This window comes from Pseudopodoces humilis, chromosome 9 (genome assembly GCF_049639895.1).
Source record: "Pseudopodoces humilis isolate 2021_Gansu_Grassland_sample_001 chromosome 9, ASM4963989v1, whole genome shotgun sequence".
In the NCBI taxonomy this organism is placed as follows: domain Eukaryota; kingdom Metazoa; phylum Chordata; class Aves; order Passeriformes; family Paridae; genus Pseudopodoces; species Pseudopodoces humilis.
The window spans coordinates 9,389,927-9,416,172 of NC_142208.1; the positions used below are offsets into that span (position 1 = coordinate 9,389,927).

A 26,246-nucleotide genomic window follows, 5' to 3' on the forward strand; every position below is an offset into this window, starting at 1 on the left:
AACTAGGCAATGCAAATTCTGCAATTAACCAATTTATTATTGGTGAGAGTAGTGGCTTCCTATTTATAATCAATATTGATTTAGGTATTTCTGAATATTTCAAGAGTATTGTGGGTTTGTCTGCACTGGGCTGCACAAAAATTTGAAATAAATTAATGTATTTCTTCAACAGTGTTAATAGCAATCCACATACAAATTCAGCCCATGACAGCATAAACAAGTTTTGAAATGGAATTAAATTGCCTTAGTAGGAAATTTTTAATGGATTTTTGGATGGACACATTTTTTATGTATTACCCAAGTTTTCAGTAGTGATATGTGGAGGAAATTTTTGGAAATGGTTTACAAACAGTGCAAAGACAGGAAGAAGGAGACAGAGAAGTAACCTGCCTGAGTAAAGGTGTCCATGTTTCTTGGAGGTTAAGTGTGGAGCTTGCTGTGTGTGTTGGGTAAGTGCCAGACATGTGCTCAGCGTTCATAGTTGGTACCCTGTGGATAACTGTCACCCCCAGGGCAGAGCTGCAGGGATACTGGATATCCTCCCTGTTTGCCCATAGAAGCTGCTGGGGTGGAGGAATGTTGGGGTCAGTACCAAGTCAATTAAGAGCAGATGGAGGCATTGACAGCCAGTGACTCTGTTCAGGAGGGAACAGGCTGGAGGGCAGAATGTGTGGCAGTTCAGGAAAGCAGGGGTTTTCCACAGCAGGGGAGGAGTTAGGAGGATGTAACAGGGACTGTGCACATGCCAGAGAAACAGAAAGGGTCAAAGAGAGATCAGGAGAGCCTTGGAAAAATCTCATCTTTTCACATCTTGGCTTCAGTTCATATCCCTTCCTCCCTTTCACAAAAATCTCCAAGGCTTCTTCCTTTTCACTTTCCCTTTCTATCCCTTAATGTTTATGCTTGCCTCTGACTCAGATTCCTTCTAAGGGAAAATAGGTATTACATACTTCCAGACAGCTTTTTTATTGGATAGCTGCTTCCTTTTGGGCTGATGCCTTCTATGCCTAACAAGCTTTGTCCTTATGTTGCTGTGGGCATGAACATTAGGTCTGGAAAGTGTAATTGCCCAACTCGCAATCTGAGTGCGGTATAATGCAGGGAAATAATTAATGAATCAGTCATCCAAGCAAATGCTAATATTTGCATTTGCCATTGATATATACAGAGCAAAAGTGCTGGTGGAAGTATTTTTCATTTTTATTGCAGGCACAGATGATATCCTGAGAGAGGGAAGGTAGGTCGGATCCTAGGCCCAGAGTGATCACAGTTGTATTTAAGTACTGTGGAATGCTCAGGGCTTTGTCTTTGTGATTCTCATTGGAGTCACTAAGAGTGCTTGCTTATGTCCCAGACAGGGCACAGAGAATTACACCACAGTATCATGGGACTCAAGATTTTCCCTGCAAGACTTAGAAACAGGTAGCAGCTTCTGCTTGGCTGCCTAATTCACTGGTTAGCTGAAGATTTAACTGGCACATTAATATCTTAGCATTTATTAAATGGACACCTCAAATTGATAACCATGAGTAATATTTAATCTTTTTATGTCTCTCCCTGACACTCCCATCATCATTCCCTGCAAATTTTCAGGAATGTTAATGCATTAAAACATATATATATATATATATATCAGAAGGCCCTATTCTACATGTTTTGTTTTGCATCCTGCTCTATGCTCACCTTCTCTACTACAGAATACCTCCATTTCAGTTAGGTGATAGCTAAAGTACGTACAGTATTTTCTAAGCATTTTAAACTCTAATATGTTTTATTACCTTTCCATATGCATGTGATGCCTTTTCATTTTCTAGAAGTTGCAATCCTAGGATACAGTTATTAAGATATCCAAGTTGTAAATAAGTGCTCACGTGTCATGAAATGACAAATGAAAAAGCATACTGTAAAAAAGAAATGTTGATTTTAGTTGTCCTGAGAATTAGAAAAGATAGACACTGACTGGTGAAGATATGAAATACAAAAAAGCTGCATGAAGATGAAAAAGAGCTGTAATCTCATAGATCATGTCACCTCTTTGCAAGTACAATATTGTGCTCCCCTGAGGATGGAATTTAAACTGATAGTGCATCACAGAACTCCTTGGCAGCCTTTTCTTAGGCAGCAGTTGCACTCCTCAGTGCAGTTGGCTTATAATATACCTTCGTTGTGAGTACAAAATTAACAGGATTGAAGTCAAGTGCTCTTCAATTAAAGATCTATATAGGTGGGAACAAGAAGAAATTCTGGCAGTCATTTGAGCAGTGCTATCAGAATTGAACTGCTTTGCAAAACTACATCCATCTTGGTTTTGAACTTCATTAGAAAACAGAACCAGTATTGAGGGAGAGAAGAAGTGTATCTGTGGAAAGGAGGAGAGTTTAAAAAAAAGCATTTTTTAAAAAAAATATTTGATCATCATTGGAACTGTTCCAAGTTTTCATTTTGAAAAGAGGTTTTTCTTTCCATCTTTAACTTGGAAAATGTAGAAGAAAATGTCTAAAAGTTGAAATCAAATTAAGTGCATATGAAAAAGAAGCTTGATGAAAAATTACAACATAAAATCTAAAATTATCATAGTCATCTGTGAAATTTGGGCTTTCATCCTTCTCATAGCCCTACTGAGCAGGTATGCCCTTAAGTGTTTGGAATAAAATAAAATAATTTTGCAATCACTGGATTAAAATGTCAACACATATGTTCGCTACAGCACCATCATAATGACTTGAAAAGCAAACTTCTGTTGCTGCAGGATTTGATCCATCTAGCAAGTGAGGGAGGAAAAAAAGAATGTTCTGAACTTGCAGATGTTTTTCCTGGAGGAGTAATGACTCTTATGTAAATAATCACTTTATTCTGCAAGTGCATACAATTTCATTCCACAAATTGATTTCACCTCTTCTGCCCTTTTCTCTTGTGCAAGCCTCTGCTAGATCTAGCAAGCCTCATTATTCTGTTTTTAAATATCAAAGCTATAAACATCCAATGGTGTGTAGGAACATCGTTTTCAAGTAACATCTTGAAAACTCCAAGTTGCTGTCAAATACAAATCTTGGCTAACACTGTGAATGACAGATGTATTTTATCACTAATGTGGAAGAAATGCAGGTCTTTAGCATCATCTTCTGTGGGCAGGTAATGAGAGAGGAAAAACTAAACATACAGTAAACATCAGAAGTGATGGAATAGTGTGGTAAATAAATTCCTTTCCTGCAATACAACTGTTTTCCAGCTAAGCATCAAACATGCAGTGTGTGGTTGTTCACTACACCTCTGTATGTGGCAAACAACATTTACAGTGCTAAGCAACTCTGGCACTAAAATTCATCAGTATGGAGAGCAGGGGGACACTTAACATGGTATGCCCAGGTTCACCAATTCACCTCACAGAAATAACTGGGTGTACTCAGAAATTACTCAGAAATAATGGTAAGAGGAGCAGAATTGTCCCCTGCATCTTTGTGTGTTGATAAACTGTCACTGTCAGTTTTCAGCTGTCCTGTGTTATGAGCTGCAGTTGATTTTTTTTCTCTTTTTTGCTGTCTTTCATGATACATGTGCATGTCTCATAAATATGATCTATTGTTTCTCTTCTTAAGCTAAAATGCTTGGAGGAAGAGTATGGCATTAATTCCTGAGGGAAGATAACTTGCCTGAGGGAAGTTTGTTTTAGGCAGTTAGTGAGTAGCTCTTGTTCTTAGAACTTGAAGGTATCTATTTCTCAGATGATTATATCTTTGGAGTATATTGTGATATATTTCAGCTGTGAGTATGAATTACAATTTTCTAGCCCGTGGTTTCAGGAACACTTTTTCAGTGAATTTCACAGGTTAATTACACATTGTTTAACAAAATGCCAGTTTTCATTGTTTCCTCAGGCTGTGTTCATTTTCATAGTATCTGGCTGTATGGTAGGCATCTATTATATCAGCTCTGTTTTCAGCTCTCAAAGTAGCAAAATTTCCCTACCTTCTAAGTGGAAATCTTCCAGTTCCTGTAAGAATTACTCCTTTTTCTTAGGTGGTCTTTTTTTGTACATTCACTACTACTTATGGAAAAGCGTTACGTGCGGCAGCTAAAGTTAAACCAGAGCTGAGTGTGGGGCTGGGTATTAATACAGGGATTGCCACTGGGGATGAGCCCTGTTCCTGTTGAACTCAGCTTTCCCTCTCTGATAGATGCCCCTGGTAAGTATTTCAGAGGAAAGTGCAGCACAGCCCTCAGTTAGGAAATAATGAACCTAACACAGAGGGTCTTTTAAGCTGTGCCATGAAAAATGAGAGTCTGTATGTTTACTTATTATAACCCATCTAAAGCAGCTCTTGGGGTTTTTTGTTGTTAAGTATAACTGTTTGATCCTTTCTGATACTCTGTTCTTCTCATTGTCTTAATTATGTCTTGTAATGAGTATGAGTTTCACCTCAGGTTAATCAAGTTCTCTAGAAAAAGATGTTTGCCTTTTTCAATTTTACATGTTGTCTTTTCAGTTCCATTCAATGTCCACAAGAGTAGCTTTATTTCCCTTTTTCTACCATTCATTATTTTCTAAGCCTCTGCAATGTCTTCCCTTCTTCATCTCCTGTCTAAAGCAAACAATTCAAAATGTCTTAGCTGCTTCTACTTGATTTGTAAGTGTTTAAGTATTTTTATTTAATTCTGGTACCGGTCCTAATTTTGAAATGTACTTTTTAAAGATTAGAATTTGAGGCATAATACTGATCTGTAGGTTGGAAATGGGATATTACTTGCATAATTCTGATTATTTTGATTATTTTGTTTTTAATTTCCTTTTTTCTGGTGATCCCATATGTACTGGAATGATTTCAGGAACATTCACCACTAGGCAGATTCTCACAATACCTCTCACAACTACATCTTCACTTACCTGAGCATCCTAGAAGTGCTTTCAGATGACATTTGCCACTGTGCTTTCTTTGTTATGCAAATAAAAGGGCAAACTGTATGTTTTCAGAGCATTTTAGTGGGGTTTATTTTGGGTTATTTAAATGATCAAGGACATATATTTATCAAATACAGGTGAAAGACAGGCGCCTGTAGTGGCTAATTCAGTAGTGTTCTGCTCATTGTGAAACTCAATTGTCTGAAATGACACCCGTGTTTCTTCTTGAAGAGAGGTTTAAGTAATTGCAGCTGTAGTTATACAGTTCAAGCTATTAAATAATAGTCTTTTGAGGAGTTATCTAGAGATGCCTCAGCACCAAAGTTTAGCCTCTGCATTTTAAAACATCTTTAAGTCTCTTTTTCCAGAGTGCTGCCCAAATTTGAATTTATCTAGTTGTGGCTGACTTTCATCTATGAAAATGCATTTTGTCACAAGTATTGGAAAACAGATGATCTCCCAAGTCAGAGGTTGGTTCCATAACTGGTGGATTTTCATCATTCAGAGAAACTTTCTCAAACTTTTTCTCATTTAATACCTTTGTAAATGAGGATGTAGGAAAAGCTTGATGACTGACAGAAAAAGTCTAGGCTACGCTTAACTTTCAGTCCTGATGTAGCAGCTTTTTGGCATGAAATTAGAGCTGAAAAATAAGAGTACAGATTGCACATCTGTTATTTTCTCTCTCTTTTTTTTTTTTTATCCCCAGATCTAAACGTCCAGTGCCAGTTTCAACCACAGCTCCCAGAATTGACTCTCCCAGGGCTGTAATTCCCCATCAGAAGGTAAGTGACACATTTCTCCTCAGCCAAAGTGAATACCATTTTTACCTGCTGTGAAGGTAAATATCTATTACAGGAAATAGCTTTTGCCTGCCCTAAATAATTAAATGTTGAATGAATACACAGGCAGCAAAACTGCTGCAAGGCAATGTGTTAGTGATCTGTATTTTGATAATTTCTGATTAGCAGGACCAAAGCATCCAGCTATCCTCTGATGGGATTTGGTCTAACCAATTCTGAGCAACTGTTCTCATCTAGGCTACAAGAAGCCACTGAAGCTTCTCAAAATCTACATTCGCTTTTGTAGATTGTTGGGGAGAACCATTAGAATGTGTCTCAGTCCAAATCCTGGTTGAAACTGAAATGACACTTACTTGGAAAGAGGATATGAAGGCATTTGAAAGCTTGCATCATATAATGCAAGCTTCTTATCATAGAATTCAGAAGACCTGAGAATAAAAAATAAAGAGGATAAGTCAATTTAATGAATAACAGCAAGTGGCAGAGGAAATGAATGGCTTGGTTTCCATTGTCAAACCACATCATCTTTCATAAAATAAATGTTCATTTTAGAATAAACACTGACTGTACCTGGAAACTCATCTTCTGTATCTTTGGAGACACCAAGATACCTGAAAGATGGTGTATATATCCCTAGGCTCAGGCTCTGGATAGGGCATTTGTATTGCTGATGCATTTGATTAGATAAACGGACAGGAGCTAAAGTTTCCATTGCTGCAACTTATCCCTGCTGTCAGTGCCAGTTTCATTCCCAGCATGCATATAAATAAAAGCAGTGTAGAGCAAAACACTTGGGGAATTAGATGATTTTCTACTGTTTTTGACACCAACTTCCATAGATCAATTTTAAGTAATTTTTATAAACACTATGCTTTCCAAATTCAGAGCACAGATGGTAACATCATCCCTGAAACTGCTGAAAATAGGTTCAAAATAGCAGAAGAGAGTGCACCTGGGGGAAATAATTTGATTCGGTTTTATTTTGTGACATTTTAAATTAACCTGACTGGCCATTTTTTAGTTGAGGTAGAAATAATGTTATTTCAGACTGGATCTTGTAAACTTTTTTGGCAAGGGAAGATGAAATTAAAAATTTATCTTGCTCAGAATTGTTTCTACTTATATCATGATTTTTAAAGTTATTTTGGAGGAACTTACTGGAAAAGTCACCAAATAGTACTGTGAAATTCCTAGAACAAAAGTGATGTATCATTATTTTGCTTAAACTGGTGTTTGACTGCACCAGCAAAATAATAGGGACAAGAAGGGAAAGGAGTTCTCATTTTCCCTGAAGACCCACCCAGAATGCTGTTAGATATTGAGTTGATCTGTCTCATCAGAGTTATTCACCAACACAAGATTGACGTTTTGGTCAATAGAGGTCAAAAAGGTCAATGGTCCTTTTGGGACTCTATAGCACCTGCACAGGTATGAAAATTTTGTCTCCTTCCTCCATAGGCATATAAAGCTTTTATATATTGGATTTTCGTTACTCTCTGAGGTGCATTTTAGGTGCATTTCTTCCTTGGCAAGTGTCAGTTTTAAAATTGCTGCCATAGGTTTTCAAAGCTGTTTACCACAGAAACTTTCCTCCCTTAGCTATCTACTGTATAGAAAAGTTAACTTTAAGCACTGCAGGGGTTTCTTGAAGGTCCTAAAAGAACCCTTGGTATGAAAGCCATAAAGACGCTTTACATTTCCTATTGTAACCCTTCAGAGAGAGATGAGGATCAAAGGACTCAACACATTTTCAGAAGCTTGCTGTCTTACGCTTGAGGATTCTGTGCAAGGTGCTCAGGAAAGGTTTGTAGGAGCTGCTGGAGGCAGCCTTTTCTGAACAGTCTACAGTCAGTACCAGCAGCTGGAAAAGAGAATTACTGGAACCTTTCTGGAGGAAAAGGGTGGCATCCAGGGGAAGATATAGTGGGAAACAGGTTATCTTGCAGTTTTCAGGAATATCTTAGCTGTAGGGTCTTTCACCCAGGGGCAAGAGGTAACCTTAGAGTGCTGGGTAGGAGGACGATGACCCTTTGCAGATCAAGAGGAGTGCCACTTGTGTCACTTGGCTATGCTAATAGACAACAGTAAGTTTTAAGTGAATAAGTCTTCTCTGGGGATTGTTTGTAAGGGAAAAAAAGCATTGAGCCCTCAGAGAAATCTCAAAATCCAGAATAAAAATACTTTATTGATAGAAACAGTGTAATGCTGATATGGCAGTAAGGTATGTTACAGTAAATGCACTTTAAAACCAAGGTTCCTTTACTTGTCCCTTTTTTATTTGTAGTAACAGTGTCACGGTAGTAATGAAGAATTCTGTGACACAGGCAGAAGTCACCTCCACATGTCTGCTTGACAGTGTTTAGACTGATGGGTCATGTGAAATGAATTTGATGGTATTTTTTAAAAATCAGCAAAAAACTGCATAACAAGACAGTTGTGACAGTGTCATCCTCATACATCAAGAGAAGCTTTCCTCTTCTCTGGCTAAGGTTAAGGCATGGCAGTGTTAGCTAAACAATCTGCATGTGCAACATCAGTGTCTAGTTAAAACCATAAATCCTCTTGTACATTATTGCTGATCTGATTGCAGCTTCCACTAATTTTCAAGCATGCACTTCTTTCACTGTGTTGGTTTTTTTTTTTGTTTTTATTATTTTAGGGAAACAAACATACTTTTTTCACAAAGATCAGTCATTATTTCACAAAGCTGATCAATGTTATAGATGATCTGGGTTCTGCAACCATAAGTATGTGGGGCTATTATTGTAAATAAGGCTTGGTTCATTTTAAGTTTCACTATATCTGACATAAATCTCAAACTAGAAACAATTTTCATTTAGTTTAGTCAAATCTTTTTGATTTAGTGAACTCTTTTGCACAAGTGGGGCACAGCTGGAGAAAGGACATAGTTAATGTTGAAAGCATTCAAATAACAGTGAGAGTAAGCTTAGGCCCAAGGATTTAAACTAAGCCATCAGTCAATGAGTTCCTGCAGCTCTTCAGAGGGGACGCAACAAAAATGAAGATTCAGCTCAGTGCAGTTCAAAACATTCAAGCTGGAGCTTTAGGGCTAAGCATGGCTTTAACATTTGTCCATTTGCATGAAGGTATTGACAGCCTTGTCAATTCTAATAATGTGGCTGTATGTTGTGCTTTCTTTGAAACACTACTGAACACACTTATTTTGGAATCCCAGTGAGGATCTTGTCATACTTAGGATTTGCTTCCTGCCAAATTTGGGAGCATATGTGTCTAAGAGAAAATAGATGGAGATGACTGACTTTTTAAGTAGAGTATAGGAAGGAGGAGCTGGCTCAGCCAAAAGCAGTTTGATCATGTCTTTGAGCAGAGTCATTCAGTGCCATGGTGCCTCCATTCCCTTTTTCCTCTAAAACCAACAATTGCTTCTTGGGCATGTTGAGTGGTCAAATTCACTGGTATACTGTTCAAATTGGTCTCCCAGACATGCAAGAGGTGAATAATGACTGTAGGGTCACAGTAACAGATAAATAGAAAATGAGTTGTCAGAGGGAGAGGACCTGCAAAACCTGGTATTCTATCTCCCAATATAAATTTGTTTCTCACATCCCTGATACATAAGAAGAAATATTTGCTTTTCATAGAAACTGGATTTTTTATAAAATAATAATAATAATAATAATAATAATAATAATAATAATAATAATAATAATAATAATAATAATAATAATATGGAAAGATATGGACAGAAAAATTTCAGAATGGAAATTGAACTGATTCCTAGCTTTCTTCTATTTCAAAAGGTTTGAGACCCTTCTACATATATTAGTTTTAAGCTCATTCCCTGACATTATGCAGTTTTCCTCCCGCAGTAAGGGATTGCTGCACGATCTGGTATCTTTCCGGAGGGAAGCCCATTGCTCAGTGTCAGAGCCTCCTCTCCTGGTCGGCTGGAGGGGTAGCATCAGACTCCTAGAGCTGGAAATGTCAGCTTGCTTTTCCAGCCACTGAAACAGAATGGCATGAGAAATGGGGAACAGGGGGACATTTGTTATTGTTGGCTGCATTTCATGTGATGCAATGCTGAAAGCTCAGTACTGCTGCTCAGTATTAGGCATTTGCCCTTCACAGTCAGAAATGGGTTCTGAAATTCTGCATTGATCTGATTTTGACACTGAACTGGAGAGAAAAAATAATTCTACAATATTCTCCCAGGAGTAAACTGAATCAGAGGTTTTTTTGTTAGTCACAAAAGGAAAGAGCTAAATATGCTGATGATGGGGCAGTAATTCTTTAGAAGAAGTAATACAGCTGCTCCCTTAGACACTTCCTGTTTTATCCATTCCCCCCCACCCCCAACACAGGGAAAACAACTGCCCTAAAACTATCCAAAATATGAACTCAAAGTGGAGATTGCTAACCTGGCACTGCTGGGTTCTTAAGAATTCTAATGCTGATTTGCCAGTATGCTGGTATTCCAGCTAGAGATTATTTGAGGAGCAAAACCAGAACTCCATTCATGCCAAGAGGTAGCAAAATCATTAGCCATAATTTTTTATGACTGTCCTATAATTTTCCCTTTGTCTGTTGTTACTGTCCAGTAACACCAAGACTATGAAAATGCATTAGGTTAAGGAAATATCTGCCATTTCTCTAATTAGCAGTTGCAATTGATACTTTACTATCATCTCTTCTTGCATGTCCTTTTATTTTGGGGTATAGGAAGAAAACCCCAGTTAACTAAAAGCCATGGAATTTTCGGGGTAAAAAATGAACATAACTCCAGCCTATCCTTTTCCTTTTCTATTACCTCTGTGTTTATTTTTCATTTAATAATTGTTTTGTCCCTTTGTGCTGGCATGTGAAAATGGTTTGCCCAAGTGATTACTTAATTTTTGAACATGGTGTTGTGCCTCTTTTTGAACGCATTTTTAGAGAGAACCCATTTTCTGCTTATTTACTGATATCTGGAAGCTTTCAATAGGCCACTGGAAGAGATTTTTATTTGCTGTTTTCAGTGTCAGGGTATAATGACCAAAATATGTATTGCAAATGTATTTATTTAAAAAGGCATGGTCTGAAAATGCTTTTAGGATTATCTGTTTCTACAGCCTCGGGCAGCTATTAATGCCAGCTAAAATCTCTTCCTGTTTATCAGTAAGAAAAATTATCTCAGTTAATTTTATCTGCCTTACATTTTTGATTCAAAATGTCTTAAATGTGTTTAATGTTATGATTATTTATATCCTTAGACCTTTAGGGTTTTTTTTCAATAAATTTTAATTAATCAAGGCATATTATATTGATTTTTTTTTCAAAGGCATGCTCCCTAAATTTATATATGCAATTTAGAAAAATCCAAAAGGATTATTATATATAATAATATATAATCATCTATATTATACATAAATATATAAATATTATATTAAAATTATAAGTATTATATTTAATTATATAAATATCTATTTTTCTCATGGACCATAGTATCAAAATTAGTAAATTACATTAATGATAACCAGTACTAGCAAAAGTATAGAATTAGAGGCCAAATTATTCTTAGGCCTGTATTTCATGCAAGGCTATTTCATGTGGGGGGAGATGAGTGCAAGCTGTTAATGATTGAATTGCCAGTGAATGAGGCAAAACATCTCTGCAGGCAACCACCTGCTCTTGAACTGGCTATCATTGAAGCCAGATTGTGGGCTCCATTCCTTCTTCAGGCTGATGTCCCCTGCCTGTCCCTGTCCCCTGAGCTGGACTGCAGCAAGTAGCCAGCATTGCTGGGCCTTTTAGCTGTGAGCATTTTTCATTTTTTATATCGCCTCTTATTTTGGTTTCACTAAAGTGCATTTATCGTGAATCATTTATGGAACTAAAATGTTGGATTGTGTTTTTTTCAGGATGAGTTTTTGGTAGATTGCTTTGAATATGAGCATCAGCACAGACTGCTATGGGTGTAGGTATTGTAGGAGAGATTGGCTAAGGCAATATCTGCTGCTGTCCCAGTTAGGAATATTATCTGGCAGAAGACTGTAGGATCATACACACACCTACATACTCAAGCACACATTCCCTCAAGTGGAAATTAAGCAGGAACAATCAGCATAGGGGCAACCTCTCTGTGGAGCAGTACGTGTTTTCAAGTCCTGCTGGTGTCTTGCTAACCCTACTGCATGGCCTGATCAGCATGAACCAGAGCCCAGAAAAGCAGTGCATAACTTCCATAACTTCAACTGCACTCATAGAAAACAGAGTGGTGTGGTTTAGAATCATTGTGTCTTTATAATAATGGCATTGGCTTTTATGGTTGTACGTGATCTAAAATGATTCTTACCTCAAGACTTTTTTTTAAGATTTCTTAATTATTCTAGAAATTAATGGACAGTGTTGGCTTAATATAAAATTATTGCTGTGAGGTTGACTAGTAGCAAATGCTCTCTTAATGTTAAGCTTTAATTGTTGATTTCAACTAAAACCTGGTAAAGAAATGCCTGAGTTGGTTTTGCTTCCCTTATTTTGAAACGATGCATTTCTTTGTTGAAAATCTCTGAAAGTTTGAATGCTTTGGCTCCAATCTATTTATTGCTAGTTTATTACTATGTTTACAGTATTAATTGCAGATATGTTATTTTTGCATGTGTTCTATGATTGCTCTTTTCTTTTTTTTCTTTTCTTGGCCTGCATGTTTGCTACTACAGGAACCTGCTTGGGAAATCAGTGGCAACAGAACAACCTTCAGCCCTCTAACTAACACGGCGACTGGGCCTATGAGTAGTGTTTTAGCAACCAATGGAACATTTTCAGGCTACCTCAACCAGCAAGAGATCAGCCTTTCAGATAGCTCTTCCTACCTAAAGACTACCACAGTTAGATCTTCCATGTCCTCTCAGTCTGTGACTTCTGACATTTCACCTGCCAAGAGCACTTTAGGTTCCAAAGCAAGCCCTGCTTCGGCTGGTGGCAGTAGCCCTGCACACCAGCTGAGCCCTGCAAGGCAGTATAACAACCCCATTGGCCTTTACTCGGCAGAGACCCTGAGGGAAATGGCTGAGATGCATAAATTGAGTCTCAACCGAAGGGCTTCAGAAGGTGGACTTCCTAGAGGGTAGGTAATATGGTAACATCTTCAATTATTTCAATAAGTAATGAACTTGCTGAACAGTGAATGTAATGGTGCTTACCCTATTGTGCATTTGTCTGGCAATCATGATTAAGGTCTGGATCAATCATTAAATTTTCCAGTAGCCCCCAAAACATACACATATTGCCATTACAGAGCAATGGTTGTTGGTATCTGAAGTGCACCATGGATTGGCAATAGTCAGCAGAGCATGATGGGGAGCACTAGGACTGAAGTAACTGTAATCATCTCAGGGTTGTAGAACTCAGCAGTTCTGACTAATGCATGGAGTCTCAGAGAACCAAGTATTCCTGTCAGACACGAGAGCAGCTGCTGTAAACCACACCTGATCTTTGGTACTTTGCTAAAGAGAAATGATTTTGACCAGCACTGGCATGTCTTGCTGTAATTCCTGCCTTAATGTGTTGGCTTTCCTATGCAAAACGAGTCAGAACTGCAATATTTTGAATCCTCTGGTTTGAAGAATGTCTTGCATCTGCTAGCTTTAATGTTAACTTTGTTGTAACAATGAATGACCTCCAGATACTGCCCGGATAGTTTTATCCCATGCTGTCAAGGTTTTCCATATTCCTGTATTGCAGGTCACCTGTTTTATTAGTAGGTTTATGGAGTGAGGAGTTCTGACTACAGTACATGAGAAAAAGCAGTAAGAAACAGGTTTTCCTGATTTTTTTGCCTTCATGTATAAATCATCAAACAAATACAACTTTTTAGTTTATTTTTGGTGTCACAGTCCGCTAACACAAGTGGGAGTCGTGAGAGGTTCGTTTCATCTCAGAGTGCAAAAAAGGACACCAAGGGATTTCAGTTTCATCACAACAGCAATAATGCACCTTTATTTTAGTGCCAACAACAAGGGTTATGCTATAGATGAGAGGGAGAGAAAGAGAGAGAGAGAGAGATAAAGAGGCAAAGTAAAAAGAGAGAAAAAGGGGGGGGGTTATAGCTACCAACGGATGACCTAGGGGCGCCAGTGTCTTCTTCCGTGGGGAGATCTCTCTCTCAGATAGTAACTTAGAAAGTCACTTTTATAGTCTGTTTCAAAAGCAAGGAGCAGCTGGCCAGGAGGTGGGGAAATTCCTGGGCTATTGTGATGAGACCTGTTGCTCTGGGAAGTGGGTGTAAGGTACAGAACAGGCCGCTCCGCTCCGTACAAGTCCCTGCTCACCAGCAGGAATGAAGGCAGGGTACCATGGCAGCACAGCAAGCACACCTGCAAACAGTCACTTGGCAAGCATCAACCTCAACCAGGCCAGAACCCCTGTACAAAGTCCCTTGGGCTCCTCAGGGTCTTAGTCTCTGTCCTTGTGATGGTTGTGAGGCAAATGAGGGAAACTTCAGACAGTCTCTTACATGTGGGTTTTTTGTTTGTTGTTTTTTTAAATCAGAATAAATTTATTTATTGTTAGGAATATGGGGAAAAGTATTTTTTCTTACACTAGGGACTTGGCTATACAAGGAAAACCAAAAATTTCTGACAATCTGCTCAAAGTCTGATAGCAAATGCATATCTTCAAGTACTTTATATCCCTTTGCAGAAGCTCTTTGGAAAAGTAAAACCAAGAGGTTTTAAGTTGTAGCAAAGTAGGGACATTTCATCTTATTACAAGAGCACATACACCTGTTTTAGATGATTCAAGCAGTTTTAGATTATTCACTGCCACTCTCTTGAGCACTCAACATTAACAATTCTAATTAACTTAACTGAGAAAATACTATCATCCCTTCTCATACTGGATAATTAAGTAAAGCAATTACTGTTTAAAAGAAAATAATTTCAGTTAGTAAGCAAGATCAGCAAAATAAACCTCAGAATACTTCTGTCTTAAATTGCAGTTTTCTGAAGAATACCAATTCTTGTCTTATTTCAATATACAGAGCTTCCTGGGAGTATATCATGTTGTCTTTTTCTCCACTATTTTCATAACCCTCCTTAATACCTGCAGGGGTGAGGGTGAAGGGGCTGAATTTTGGATGGCTCAGCATTGTGGCTGTTTGTTATCAGAATACAACACAGCTGCATCCATCACTTACTAAAGTAAATGTGAGCCTTTCTATTCAGTTTGAACAAAATTTTAGGGAACTGCTATCTGCCTTTACTATCTGTAATAGTGATGAACAAACAAAATAAAAAAAACTTATCTTGCAGTGCAGGAACATTCTGAAAAGATGAAAGAGCCCAGAAGCACTAAATAAATGTGTATTGTCAAGTAACTTCTCTGAGATTTAGAGAAGTGTACATCTCTGTTGACATGCAGAGAAAATTCAGAGCTCAATAGTGCTATCATTCCCACTCTCACTTGACTGTTATCCATGAAGGAAGAAGTATCTTGCCTCCTGCTCTGTGGAGAAAAACTTGGAGCCTGTAACTATCTTAGGATGTGGTGGCATCCATGATAATCTCACAATGTATATATGTGAATAAGGAAGTACTGTGAGCACTGCAAAATCAGCTCTGGTCTTTGTTGGGAACGTTCTAACCATATAATACAAGGTGGTTGTGATATTGTGGTGCTCCAAAGCTGAATTAATTGTGCTTTCACAAACGTGCACTTAGCTGTATGAAAGCTGCGAGAAAGTTCAAGCATGAGAAGTGAATTTAAGGTATGTTTTAATTCTGTGCCCTTTTCACCAAATTATTTAAATTTAATTGTGGGAATTGCTGTTACAGGTTTAGCTAAACCCTTTGGAAAATCTTATCAAGAAGCTGAAATAAATTTTGAGATTATTTCCTTGATCTGTGAAGAAGAACAAGCATCTGTTTGTCTGATAAATTTTACATTAAAGCTTTATCACTCTGACCCAAGGTGAAAAATGAGATAGCCTGTTAGGAGTGTGGAACGTGATGTGCTGAAAGCTCTGGAGTGTATGAATAAATATGAACAATGAGTCATAGTTTGTAACATGTGCCTCTTTTTCATTCCAGAGGAAGTTATTTTTCACACTGAAGGGCAAGGGCAGTAAATACCTGTCCCACAAGTATGTGCCAGGTGGCTTGGGTTACTGGCCTCTTACTGTGTGACCTCTGTGAGCAGCAAGCTAGGTGTTCCAGGCATGTCCCTATATAGAATCAAAGTAAAATAATGTGTGGTTCTGAACTGGGAGGAATTTTCTCATCACATCCTAAACATAAGGAGAAGCAAAGCTTTACTGTTCCTGAAAGAAGCTATAGGAGCCTCTTCACATCTCAAAAATCTTTACTAAGACATGACTGCTGAGCTATTCTTAGTGTGTGCACATAGTGTTTCTTTTCTGTGGACATACTCTTATAGTCCTTTAATTAAGGTGTATTTTAGGAGTTTGGTAGTTCTGCCTTGAAAATGTTATTTTATATGTGTGATAGATGCCTGGCTGAGTCAGAAAATTATGCCATTACACTTGGTTTCATTGTAAATGAGTGCCCAGCTGTCCTACATACACCTACAGCTTACAGGCTGCAGCTTGTTCCTAATATATCTCTACCAGTTCCTATAAGAGACTGATATATTTGGCTTAATGTAGGGTTTATAAAGCTAGAAGAATACTTTCAAATCTGTGAGTCTGATCAGTAGCTACAGAGGGTCATCTGTGATTGCTTTACCATGGAAATGCAGAAGTGCAAAGCCTTTACTGCAGCTTTGGCTCATTAGAGTGCTTTTGATCATGAAAACTGCTGTTGGATTTATCAAGGCAAAAGGATCATATGTAGGAAGAAGCAGTTCTGCAAGGAAAAAAGTAGGAGGAGCCAAATTCACTTGAAATATTACTCGGAACAGTGTAACTTTGCTGTCAGGTGTTTTGTATCGGTCCCAGATACAGAAATATCACAGCAGCAAGTTAGAATCCTCAGTGCTCAGTTCTGTCAATAGTATTCCATGCAGCCAAGTAAGAAGAAAAGTTTATTAACTGACCCTGGATCTCTTCCTCTTTATTTTGCACAAAATATGATTAATTAGTCTTCAACCAAGAAAAGAGCAGAATGTAGGTATTCTAAGCTTTGGGGGAAAAAAAAAAAAAAAGTTGAAATAAACATCACAGCCCATTACTGTTATTTGAGCAACCACCATAAAGAGTTATTGGGAAGAGCACTGTAGTCCAGACTGAACACACTCTGTTTTGCACTCCCAGCTTCCCAGCTTTATCCTGTGGATATATCCTTTGGAATTACTGTGCAAGCACCATCACTGGTTTATGCAGAGATGCAGGAATGGAGTGTGAACATACTTGGCTTACACTTCTCTTGGTATAATGTAGGTACAGTCATATTTAGGCAATTGCTTTGTTACATACAAAGGGATTTTGCATAGTTTTAGCTTTAAAACATTTACTAATATATTCTTTGGAGTTTCTCCAGCATGTACCAAGACTTAAAAATCAGTCTTGCAAAACTAACTCTGAGGGTGGCCTGAGAACAGACTTCATCCCTGAATATTCAGCACCTAAGAGAAAAATATAGTCTCTACCACTCACTTGCTATTTTCAGATGAGAATATACTCTGAAAATCCTCTTTTCCCTCTACACCTTCCTCCCTTTACTTTGGTAGTAGTACTTTTAAGGATGCACAGCAATAAGATCATGTTCAAGGGTCAGCCAAAATGTCATAGTACCCCAATAAGTCCTGGTGGATCAACTATAATCCCTGCATTTTTTCCTTTCTTAATCATATTGGGGTTTTTAGGCATATATTTACTTTTTGTTCTTATTTGTAGATGGTCTGAGAAGAGCTGTAGTAATCTTTTGTAAATACTTTTTGCCCTTTGCAGTCTACAAACTATTGACTTTTTTCTGTGTGGTTGGTTTTGATGTTGTTTGTTCTCTTTCTCTTCTTCTAGGTCATAACCAACACCGCTGCCAAGTTAGTATCACCTCTGTGTAGTGCCAGATATTTATGTGATGCTGTGTGTGTGAAGATGTGTTTTCTGGGGTAGCATGATCCCCCCCGTGTTCCTGCTGTGTCTGCTTGCAAGTGCAAGTATTTTTTAAAACATCTGCTTGGTGTGGCAGGCGCCCTGCGCTGCCCTTGCTGTCCAGCAGTGCTCCCGCTTGGCATTTCTTGGTGATGCTCTAATGCTGTGAATGGAGCTGCCAGCTGAGCCTGCCCAGTTCTTCTAAAGGCCTTCAGGTGGTTTTGCTTCTATGAGTAGGTTTAAGTCCTCTTGAATCTTGAAGTCATCTTCCTGCCCTCAGAGCCTGGAGAGCATTATCTGAGCCTTTTTTGGTGTATTATTAGTAAAGTACTTTTAGCTTCAATGTTAAATTGATTTCTAAAGTCTGACAAAATTCAAATTTAGTAATATACTGATGTAGCAAAAAAAAAATCTACAAAGTAATTTACTTTGATAAATCTATTGCCCAGAAAATGAATAACTATTGATTTGAAAATGTGATTGATCTGCTTTATTTAGGAGATTTCAGAGAGTCCTCAGTTTTGACCTTTAGTTTTCTAGGGGCTGAGGGTTGTCTCTTAACTCCTACTTTTTGCCTCTGACCCGAATGTTGTCCATAAATTGCCAGAGGCTGGGTTAAATTGAGTATAAAATAAATAATTCTAATAGTTAAATGTCAAATTTAAACTGACAGTACAAAGTTAGAAGCAGTAGAATACATAAAGTTGAAAGAAATAATATTTAGTGAATATAATTTACATTGATCTGTCATTCTCTTTTTATTTCAGTGAGGTGTGGGTGTGATGATGTAACTCTTTTGGAGTGAAAAACCCTAGCCAGTTTACATTAATAATTATTCTGACAGGATTGTCTTAGAGAGCAGAAGTCACTTTATAGGGGTGTTTGTAATCTTTCTTGCTTTGGGATTTGTTTTTCATGAACCTTTTCTAGCTTAGGAGAAAGATCCCATTCATTTTGCAGAGGTGCTGTCTCTTTGCCACTTTGTCTTAGAGCCCAGCACCCCTTACAAGCACTAATATCTTCTGTTTGCTTCCAGAGTTAGAAAAATAACTCAGCAGTTGGCAATCTGTACTTTTTTTCTGTTATTTTTATGGGAATCTTGTTAACTTCAGGGGAAGTTTAGCCTTGATGTATGTAATGTGACTAAAACCTTTTGAAAGACATCACTAAAACTGTTTAAAGACAAGTGAAAGCCCAAATGATTCCTGCTGCTACCATGAGGGAAGTTTAGGCTGTTCTGAAATTAGTAGCTTTGATTTCTCTCACTGACTGTGGAAACCAATTGCTGAGAACAGCATTATTTTTTAAAGGTGGCATATTTAACTTCTGTCCTTTCCTTCACACAGTCTTCTCAGATCTTGGGTTTAGAATTTCTTTAGTACTTCCAACAGTGTGAAAAAAAAGAGTACACCAAATCCAAGATCTTGAGGACCTATGTGTTTGTAATTATCATGTTATTATTTAGGGTATTACAAAGAAAAGAGATATTGTTGAAGTCAGGCATATGCATGCTCAGTACACCAACCTGCACGTCTCTTCGCATCACCCCTCAAGAGATTATGTCAGTGTAATTATAGAGTTGTCAGAGGTGATGAATAGTTAAGGGAGATGTATTTTGAATATGAGAATATCTTGGTAAAAAGATAATTTTCACTTTTTGAATGCATAATGCTGCTTCCTGGTTCCCTCCCTTAAAATGTTGGCATGTGCAACTGAAGTCTGTGGCTGTAATGCAGCATGTGCACCTCTGTGTCTCTGGTCCTTGTGCATGTGGCTGTCAACGTTCTATCAAGGATTTGCAATATGTGACTGTATCTCTCTCTGTCCATCCTAAGTCAGGGCATCCCACCAAACAAAAGGCTGAAAACAGAGCAGAATCCCTTGGCTGGCTTCAGAGGTGGCACAGCACCTGTGATAATCTCCAGATAATTAAGTCAGATGGCTGCCAGCCTTACTTGATTTTACCTTTTCCATCATGCTGGGTTGAGGGTTCAGTTTTAAATCTCACCCTCTGGGTAAACAGGCACACTGTTGTGTGTGTAAAGAGAAAAACAGTATTAGCCAATAAACTTACAGTCTAATGACTTAAGCTGGAAAGGAAAATAGTTCAAGTCAAATGGAATTAAATTATTTGGCATTTCTTCTGTGAGGACAGAAATATCCATTTCCAGATTTTGGATTCAGTTCTGAATGAAACATTTATGAAATATCTGTTATTTCACAAAGGACGGAATTCCCGGTTTTGTCTAGTTTGGTGAGCGTGTGGAATCTCTCCTGCTGGCATCCTCCTGCTGCTGGCAGGACAGGAACAGCAGACTAGAGATTCACCTGATCTCCCATAGTTTGAAGAAGAGCAGCCACATTAGTGGCTGACAGGCTGAGGTTTAGCTTGTTCATTGGAACTCTGGGCAGCGCTCAGTCGTAGCTCTAGGACTAGAGCTGTGCACAACTCAGCCCTACAAGAAAACTAGCTGCTCTTTGGCTGCAGTCTGACATCAAACTGACTCATTCAGGTGTCATGGGAGCTTCAGGTAGCTTGCTTTTGGGGTCAGTCTGTCAAATATAAAATCTTTCCTTGTAAATGGAGTCACTGGAAACTAAGGCAGCAAGTCTTCCAACTGCACTTGTCCCGTTGGTTGCAGTGTTGCATATTTTGATCTGGGACTGAGAATTTATCATGCCATAGCAGCACTTCAGGCTGGCTGTACAGAGATTTTGGGAAGATTTAGTCTTTGTGAGGAAAGCTTTGAAGATTAAAAGGCTCAAGTACTAAATTTCACTGTGATTAATAACAGACAGAAAGTACTGAAACCTTCTAAATAATAGAGAACCTGATACCTGTTCACTTCACTGTACTTTCTAGACCTTTGTAAGACCCTTCTGAAAACATAAATAGATGGGAAAAAAAAGTGTGAATTTGTGCATGTACATCACATGTGCATGTCTGTATACACTTAGATGTATACATGCATGTAACAACAGAATTTTGATATATGTAAGTATCACACAGATACTTAAGCATTTTTTGTGATATTTTAATACAGTGACAGATATTTCACCTTTTTTTTCCTTTTTTTTCCTTTTTATACGTCGTCGGCCAACCCAAAAATTACATCCATTAGCACAGCCATCTTTTTGCTGTGGCTTGGCACTTAGATTGTCTGCTCTTCTCTGATGAGAAGCTTTGGTGGTGAGGTGCAATGAACAGACGTGCACGCTCCTCTCTTGGTGCTTCCCTCACTTAACTTCACGCCTCTCTCCTTTCTTCCCCCCCACCCCTTCCCCATGGAATCTCACTCTTGCATAACCCAGCACGGACTTCACGGAGCGTTTCAACCCCAATGTCCTGAAGGACTCTGCCCTGTCTACCCACAAACCCATTGAGGTGAAGGGCCTTGGCGGCAAGGCTACCATAATTCACGCGCAGTATAACACCCCGATCAGCATGTATTCCCAGGATGCTATCATGGATGCAATTGCAGGCCAGGCACAAGCCCAGGGTGGAGAATTTGCTGGGTAAGGTTATTTCCTTCTGTGGAATGCTCTTTCTCTGCATGGTACTTGTAACATCCCTACCTGCATGAAACATTTTCTCTTTCTGAACTTCTTTTCTTTTTTTCTGGGGTATATTACACATGAAAAATGTGTATCAATCCTAGACAGTGTCCAAAAGCACTTTCTTGTTTTGAAGTTAAAAGGATGGATCACTAGAAAATCATATCATGGCTTGTTGTTGGAGGGGACCTTAAAGATCATCTAGCTCCAACCCCCTACCATGGGAGGGTTAATTTTAAAGGGTACCTTAATTTAACCTAGCTTTTTTGGTATTCCTCCTAGAACTGGTAAACCCCACAAAAATACATCTAATGCTCTGTATATGATATTGGATACCTTTTCATTCCTGACAACTATGATTTATTATAGTCACTATTATATGCATAGCTCAGAAAGGACAGAAAAGTGGGGTGGAATTGTTACTGAGATGTGAAGAATGAAAAATATTTATTTAGTGCTGGCTACTGTTTTATTCTTCAGAATAGAGTGTTTTGCTGTATTTTTTTATGTATGTTTACATACAGTATATGTGGTTTACACAGATCCTTTGGACTATGGCAAAATCCACTGATCTTTAATAACTCTGCTTTTCCAATGCATGTTTCTGGAAATCTTATCTGATTTACTTATCCAGACTTGTAATAACTTTACTGAAATTATATATGCAATAAATGTAGCCACGTTTCTCTTTTACCGGGTGCACTTCTACCCAAAATAGAAATTGCTTTCCTTTAACTTGACCAAAATACCGGTATAGCAACACACTTTAACATAGTTTCTTTTTCATATTCATTAGCTGGAGGCTTATTAAAAATGAGGATGGTTTATGTATTTTCTGTTCTCCCTTTTGCTGGCCATTTTTCTCTCTGTTTTATAATTACTTTTCTTTTCTGCTAACTTTTTGCACCAATATTGTTGTTCATCACAGCTCTCTCCCCTGATGGATCACAAGCAATACCTTTAGCTGGCTTTGGCCATGACTCAGTGAATCTCCACAGGTGTTGAGTAGACTCATATTTCCAATTAGTGAAGTACAAAGAAGTTCATTGGTGTTCTTTATAAGGGTTAAATCTTTCATGGATTATAGGAGACATTTTATGATACACTGGCACTTCCTATTAAATGCTGTAGCATTATATGATGCAAATAGCAGTGTTTTAAAAATGTACCTATTTAAATGATCAGATGATTATAAAGTTAATGCTGAATATGTGTATCCTTTTCATTTTATAAATTTCCTTTTGTTTCCTCTGTGATATTCTGAACTTTAACTTGCAGTGGAAACCAAGATGCTCTTTAGCTTGCTTAATCAATCAAGTCTGAGTTAAGATTATGCTTAATGTGGAAGTATTTGTATGAGAAGTTTCTAATAGAAAAGCTGACCAGCAGCAAATCGTGTGCTGATTCATTTTGTCTCAATTACCAGCCTATAATTTGGTCTTTGTTCTTTATTAATTCTTTATTAATAATCTCAGTCCTTTTCATTTTCCCCAAGTGTCTGTAGGGTGGTAAGCACACTCAGACTGCACATCTAAAGGGCAGACAGCAGCTGGGAACAATTTACTTATTTTATCGATGAGGAAGGACAGACAGGCTTAAGATAAGAACGAATTTTCTAGTTTGACCATTTAAAATCAGTGATGTTGTAACTTCATGAGATTAGTCAGGCTCTTGTCACTTAGAAATAAGCCTTACTGGATCACCATGGAAAACATACAGGGAAGAACAGAATTACTCATACTCAAACTCTATGCTGAAACTTAAAAGTTGAAAATTTTGAATGCCCTGGCTTTATATATTTTCCTACTCTTTGTTTTTCTGTTTTAATTGATCTTGCTAAATCAAGAACCAAGAGTTAAGTGGCTGCAGCAAAACCATGTGGACAGTGCATTTTGAGTACATTTCTGTCAAATCACTTCTAAATTATCAAACCATTTCCATTATGCAGTTTTAGCCAAATTCACAAGCTGTATAAAGACATAAATCCAGCACCTTTATCGGGAATAACGTTTGACACTTGAAGTAGAAGAATCAATAATGTGATTGTACAAACTAAGGTCTTGTGTGTCCTCTACAATAAGTCAGTTTTGCTGGCTATTTCCAGTCTACATTAACTTTTGTTTGTTGGGTTGTGGGGTTTCTATCTCTTAAGAGTTTCTTTTAAAATAGCTGGAATCAGTCTAATACCTGATGTCATAATATTTTGTTGTATGTCTACATCAGGGTTATAACACTGCAGTGTTCCTAAGTTTTTACTTAATATCTACCAAAATTAAATCTGAATAATGACTCCAGGGAGTGGTTCACATAGTAAACCATAATTTATAATGAACTCTAAAAAATAAAATCCCATTGCTGCTTATTCAGAGGTTTGACTGTCTTTAAAGCTTGTTTTAATGTTAAGAATATGTGACTTAAATGATAGTAAAAAAAAAAGGAAAATAATTTTTATTGACTTATACTAGAATACCTTAGTCTCTAGAATAAAAACCTCCAACAGCTCTAACCCTTTTGGGAAGAGGGGTTTTTTCCAATAGCATCAATTTAAAGTAATATGCTTAAAGATGCATGATATTTCTGAACATCTACACCCAGATGGAAAGAAATTAAATTACAAAGAGGTATAACAGAGGTATTAACATGGTTATGTGCATCTTTAGGTTGTCTTTAAGGATCAACTGTCACATTTAGGTTTATGAAATGCTCATAATCAGCGATGTGCTCTATTTTACACTTCCACGCTGAGTGGCTCATACATCTTAGTTACTCATCCACAATATAATTATGTTTTTTAAAAAAGAAAGAGGCCTGCTGAATTAAAGACAGAGTTGGAAGTACTCCAATGTATTGCATTAATTTAGTTCAATTTATATGAGCATGTTTCACTCTGCTGGGAAGGTTAATTCACCAAGCTCCATTTCCTGCCTTAATCATCTACCATAAGGATATTAATATGTCATATTAATGCCACACATTGCTACTGTGAAATTTGTAGTCCAGCCTCCAGCTCTAGTTTTTTAACAATGCTTGAGTTAATGGCATATCTATACATAAACTGTTGAACTGCTTTTTTGTATAGAGGTCATAATATGAGAAGAAAGCATTTGAGGTAGAGGATTTAAATAGAGGAATTTGAACTGTCTATGCCTGGCACACCACTGCTGCCACAATGGTCCGTGGCTCAAATCAGCAGCACTGTCTATCTAGTGGTTTATTTTCCACTCTAGAACAGTGTTCAGCTGGGAAATTTTCTGTCCCATACGGCAGGTTTTTAAGCTTCCACAAGATTAAGAAGTCAGTGTGGGGATGTAAAGTTAACTGTTGACCCACATCAGGCAGTCACTTCTGGTACTCATAAGGGGCAGGTTCTGGGTGTGAAGCACCCTGAAGCGCCTTGGGGACTTGAAAACAGGGTCATCTTTTGGGGAACTTTAATGTGACAGAACTTTCAGCATAGCCAAGTGTCAGAAACATCAGCAGAGCAGTGCCAAGGGTGTTGCTGTGACTTACTGTTGCTATTACAGAGAATCTCTTTTCCATGCAAAGACTATTCCTGCAGAAGGGAGGAGAAGGCAAAACTCGCTACTGTGCTTTCTTTCCTGCCTCAGCAAGCATTTCAGCCATGTGTAATGGGCCAGAAGAGGAGGACTACTGCTCTCTCTCCCCTCTCCCACCTAAAGAAGGCTATGGTGCCACTTTGTCCATTGCTGCAAGCTGGAGCAGCACTAATGGAAGCCACTGATGGCACAGCCTTCCCAAAATAAACAAGTCTGTATTCTGCCTTCTGTACCTGCTAGAGTAAGGATTGTGGTTAGGAAACATGAGCTAAAAAGGGAGCTGGAAAATAACTGCCTCCTCCTACAGGCCATCTTTCACACTGAGGGACTTTTTTGCATAACTTGTATGTTTAATGGCAGAGCTTAAACTGAAGAGTCAAGTTTTTCTCTAAATTCACCTTTCTAAGCTGTGTTCCACCCCACAGCTGATTGTGCTGAAACACACAAAAAAACTTAACTGGGGCTTGTATTTTGGTGGCTCCTTGAAAAGTGAAAAGCTTGCATATATGTGGGTTATGAAGGACATAAATACATGCTATCATGTGTAAATCCATCAAACCAGTGTATATTACATACTGCTGAAGAAGAAGATTGTGTCAGCTGGGAAATAATGATATTTAAAGCACTACCTGGTAACATTTTTCATCCCACTGTCTGTAGGATGTCAGACAACTTCCTGTTTTTTTCTTGATTCCTCTCAGGCTTTCAAACCACAAACCCAACTTCTCTGTAGATTTTCTCTGCACAGTGGTATCTTAGAGAGCACTAACTTCGAGTCTGAACCAAGGAAGTAACTGTTGGACCAAATGGCCCTTAACTTTTAACAGAACTATTTCTCAGTTTTCTTGAAGTTGAGCTTGCTGTTTGCAGTGCTCTTTATGGAATAGCATAAAGCTGTTACAATAAATCACTTCCTCAAAAATAGACCTTGTATTTAGAGCAGCCATGGAGCCAAGTTGCTCCAAGCACACATCATCCTCTCAGTGTATATTTGTGCAGCTCTGTTAATAGTTAATTTTAATTCTGCTATGCAGAAGTTATTTTCACTGGAAAAAAAAAAAAAGCTATGAGGTTACAAAGCCTGTTTCTAGCCTGTGTCATAAATCAGAGAGACTACCTCACTTGTGCTACAGACCTGTGTAGCTTTGATTTTAGGTGTGCACAACTGGATATATCACTTTGCAAGATGATTAAGCATGTAAGACTCTGAGATACATTCTGTCAGTAAAGATTTCATATACTATTTATATGTGCAAGCCTGAAGTGCAAGTCTAGACTTCCTGTGCTTCACATGTTTAGGAGACAATGAGTCCAGATTATGGCAGATGGAAGTTTATTTTAGATTAAAAAAGAATCATCTCTAGAAAAAGCTATAAAACCTTACCACATTATTTTTATAATGAAATATGGGTTTATTTCTAATTCCA

The 26,246-nt window shown here is 38.0% G+C and overlaps 1 protein-coding gene across 9 annotated transcripts in view; it reads left to right on the top strand.

Annotated features, from left to right (window-relative positions):
* The window catches only part of LDB3 (LIM domain binding 3), a 110,714-nt gene that overhangs the window by 39,508 nt on the left and 44,960 nt on the right, over nt 1-26,246 (top strand). For 6 of the 9 annotated variants that reach the window (XM_088059326.1, XM_088059327.1, XM_088059328.1 and 3 more), the window contains exons 4-5: nt 5,607-5,682; nt 12,378-12,784. In XM_088059326.1, coding sequence (XP_087915452.1) covers nt 5,607-5,682; nt 12,378-12,784 — 483 coding nt within the window. Of the gene's footprint in view, nt 1-5,606; nt 5,683-12,377; nt 12,785-17,632; nt 17,656-21,019; nt 21,224-26,246 lie in introns of all 9 variants that reach the window. The other 3 variants (XM_014250325.2, XM_005520445.3, XM_088059331.1) reach the window with 2 other exon arrangements.